Source organism: Pollachius pollachius (assembly GCF_949987615.1).
Source record: "Pollachius pollachius genome assembly, chromosome: 10".
Lineage (NCBI taxonomy): Eukaryota > Metazoa > Chordata > Actinopteri > Gadiformes > Gadidae > Pollachius > Pollachius pollachius.
In genome coordinates, this window is record NC_136943.1 from 20,815,481 (window position 1) to 20,819,418 (window position 3,938).

A 3,938-nucleotide genomic window follows, 5' to 3' on the forward strand; every position below is an offset into this window, starting at 1 on the left:
CTTCCATTTGGAGCTCCAGTGGCCCAGCAAGTCAATGCATATATGCATCTATATATACATACATACAAACATACATACATACATACATACATACATACATACATACATACATACATACATACATACATACATACATACATACATACATACATACATACATACATACATACATAAACAAGCACACACACTTAGACACACGCACACATGCACGCACGCAAAAGCACATCAAAATAACGACAAAGACATGAATTGTTCATTGCATTGGCTTGTCTATAAACACACCTATCACTGATGTGATTCATTGTCGGCCAATTGGATGTGGAGATGGATATCAGTTATTCCAGACATAGTATATGATGGTGATGTGTCAGACTTTTTGGGGTTGTGGTACACCTTGCAACACTTCTCATGAATATCTTGAAAGGGAGGGACTGTCACACATTTCACAATACACCAGCCAACTATGACACATCTATTTTCTGATGGGGAGAGTGGAACTATCTAAAGTTTTGGGTTTCTGTTGACTTGCCCTGGGTCACTTTCGTCTGAATTCATTGAGAGAGATTGGGAAATGCAAATACCTTCCCTTTCTGTGGTTGGTTTCGTGTATGTATTTACTTTTGGCATGGATTCCGATTGATACAGCAAGTTGTATGCATTGTAGCCAAAATCATATACTATCAATAAGAAAAACAATATATAGGCTACCGTTGTGAGGAAAACAAATGAATGTAACGAAATAGCAAGATTTCAATGGTCGCGCCAGATTGTGACCATGCGTTCAGCGGTACGACAGCGCCATCATGTGGTGGTTTTCGGCTGCTCCCTCCATTCGTTAGATTTTATATTGAAAAAAAATCCCGAATTGTTAACAAAAGTAGATTATTATAAAGGCGAGGTAGAGTTAAGAGTTCCATCATTGTTTGAAAATCTATTTTATGAAGACAACCAAAATGTAATGAATGGGATTCGAACAGGGCTCATGTTGTTGTTGCCGTGCGCCCCTCCCCCAGCCTCTACGAAGCATGTGACCTGGCTGCTGGGCCGAGACGGTGACGTGAGAGTCAGCGTGATCGGTGAGGAGGATGAGTTCAGGTCCTCCAAACTCCTCCAGTCTCTGCTCAACAACAGGTGAGCAACAAAAACACAGAAATAACTCAGACCGTTTATAATACATTTCCCCTGGCACTAAGTGTTAAGCAACACAACAATTTAAAAATAGGCCCCACGGGGAGTTCTCTGGCTCTAAGCCCAGCCATCGTTCAACATGTATGATCATCTACGATTCTAAATACTGGCAGTAAACGTCTAGATCTTTGGTAAATAAACCCTTTGCCTTGTCGTGTGAATCCATGAGCGAGCAATGTTCAACATTGACATCAATGATGACTAGCTGCCCCCCCCACCCCCAGGGAAGATGAGCATTGGTGGGAATGAGTATTGATGGTTTCACTTCCAAATATACACTGTCGACATCCATCGTGAAATACCCCTGGTTCACATCACCCTGAACCCAGGTGGAGAAAGTTTGAGCTGTAATATGGACTCCTGAGAAAGCATGTCCGACTCTTTGCCATAACTTGAATTGTTTTGTCCTGCAGATATCATGATGCCTGCATGGTCGATGTCCAGCCAGCAGCCTCGTTCCCCCCGAGAGAGACCGACCTACAAGGCCGTAGGCCTGGTCCAGCGCGGGCCCTAGCTAAGGTGTGTGTGTGTGTGTGTGTGTGTGTGTGTGTGTGTGTGTGTGTGTGTGTGTGTGGATCTACTTCCAGAGAACCATTAGTGTTCAGGAGCACCCCTGGTGTTGTTTTGTCATACCTTCATACCATTAGAAGTTGGTGAACAGAGTTTACAGGCATTTACAGTTAAGGGATAGTTCATTAACAAAGGGTCATTAACCCTTAGACCTGTGACTTCTAGAAGCCAGAGGGCAAAGGGAGGGACTAGGGCCTGCGGGCAGACCTAGCCTATGTCACGTGATGCGTGATGTACTGGTGACCACGGTGATGAGGGAAACATCAGGGGGAGCTGGTAAGGGTAGGACCACCGGCCCGCTAACCATCCCGTCCACTAACCACCGGCCCGCTAACCATCCCGTCCACTAACCACCGGCCCGCTAACCATCCCGTCCACTAACCACCGGCCCGCTAACCATCCCGTCCACTAACCACCGGCCCGCTAACCATCGGCCCGCTAACCACCCGTCCACTAACCACCGGCCCGCTAACCACCCGTCCACTAACCATCCCGTCCACTAACCACCCGTCCACTAACCATCCCGTCCACTAACCACCCGTCCTGACTTTAAACCAGTGGACCACCGGCCGCTAACCACCGGTCCGCGAATCTGGTCCGCTCTTTAACCACCGGTCCTCTCTCTAACCACTGGTCCTCTCTTTAACCACCGGTCCTCTCTTTAACCACCGGTCCACTAACCACCGGTCCTCTCTTTAACCACCGGTCCTCTCTTCAACCACCAGTCCTCTCTTTAACCACCGGTCCTCTCTTTAACCACCGGTCCACTAACCACCGGTCCGCTCTTTAACCACCGGTCCACTAACCACCGGTCCTCTCTTTAACCACCGGTCCACTAACCACCGGTCCTCTCTTTAACCACCGGTCTTCTCTTTAACCACCGGTCCTCTCTTTAACCACCGGTCCTCTCTTTAACCACCGGTCTTCTCTTTAACCACCGGTCCTCTCTTTAACCACCGGTCCTCTCTTTAACCACCGGTCCTCTCTTTAACCACCGGTCCTCTCTTTAACCACCGGTCCTCTCTTTAACCACCGGTCCTCTCTTTAACCACCGGTCCTCTCTTTAACCCCCAGAGCCGATCCCTGGACCAGGGACTGGAGTCCCGGAGCGCCTTGGAGGAGTGCGGAGACGCCGGCGCCTCGGAGGACAGCGACTGTGAGTCCACCGCTGCCGCTGGCGACTACCTCGACCGCGACGGGGCTCCTCTCCGCAAGCCCGGGCTCCGTAACCATGGCAACCGCCCGCCACCGCTGCGGGCGCAGTCGTTAGACGCAGGCAGGACACTGGACGGAGGTGAGGAAATTAAATGGAGAGGGATGCGGGAAAGAATGGCAGAATTCGAATGATAATCCCTTACTGAATGATCTAGAATAAGTAATCAATAATCAATGACCAATGACCAGATGCTCCTCCTTTTCAGAGGCGCCGGGCGGCCTGGAGGAGGAGCCGGAGTTCGGAGCCCGCGTGGCCGAGTTGAAAAGGACCTCCGCACCCGGGACCACGTTGTCCTCCAAGCCCCCCGTACCGGTCAAACCCCCCCACCTGCAGCCAGGCAACCGCTCTGTCCCCCGACCAGTACCTGAGGGCATCACCGCTAGCTAGCTGATTAGCTGGCTCCATTCAATGTCTATGTGCTGTGTTAGCATTTCACTGTAGCGTGCAGCAAGTCCAACATGACAACAGAGCAGAGAAGAAGGTCAATGCACTGATGTTGCTGAGGGTTGGAGGGTCGTTCCTCGGAGCGGGTGGAGGTCCAGTGACGAGCTGGTTCCAGGGCCTCTCCTCGAGTGAGGGCCCACTGGGAGACAGATGGACATCAGAGAGGGGGAGGGCTGCAGGACTCACCTGGAAGATGGAACACAAACACTGAAGCTGCTTGAAAATGAACCGATGGATGTCTGTGTTTTTTTTTAAAAATATTTATATGTATTTACAATCGCAGGATATTCTTAAATATATTACCGGCCTGTTTTGTCTTCATTTTTAAGATGTCCGCCATGCACTATTGAATTGAAGAATGGAATAAAATGGATCATTTCTATATTTTTTTTATAAATCCAATGTTTTTTGGTACTTTCCATTCTGAATGTACAAAAAGTTTCTGTATGTCTGTGCTAACTCTGCAATCTCATGTGGCCTTTTTATCAGTGTATATTTTCACTGTCTCTATCTGATTGCT

The 3,938-nt window shown here is 48.9% G+C and overlaps 1 protein-coding gene across 1 annotated transcript in view; it reads left to right on the top strand.

Moving 5' to 3' along the window:
- Positions 1-3,938, top strand: part of LOC307081253 (uncharacterized protein) — a 6,642-nt gene extending 2,704 nt beyond the window's left edge. The window contains exons 3-6 of the mRNA XM_079744355.1: positions 1,014-1,131; positions 1,602-1,707; positions 2,833-3,052; positions 3,180-3,938. Of these exons, the coding sequence (XP_079600481.1) occupies positions 1,014-1,131; positions 1,602-1,707; positions 2,833-3,052; positions 3,180-3,361 (626 nt within the window). The 3' untranslated portion in view covers positions 3,362-3,938. The remainder of the gene's footprint in view (positions 1-1,013; positions 1,132-1,601; positions 1,708-2,832; positions 3,053-3,179) is intronic.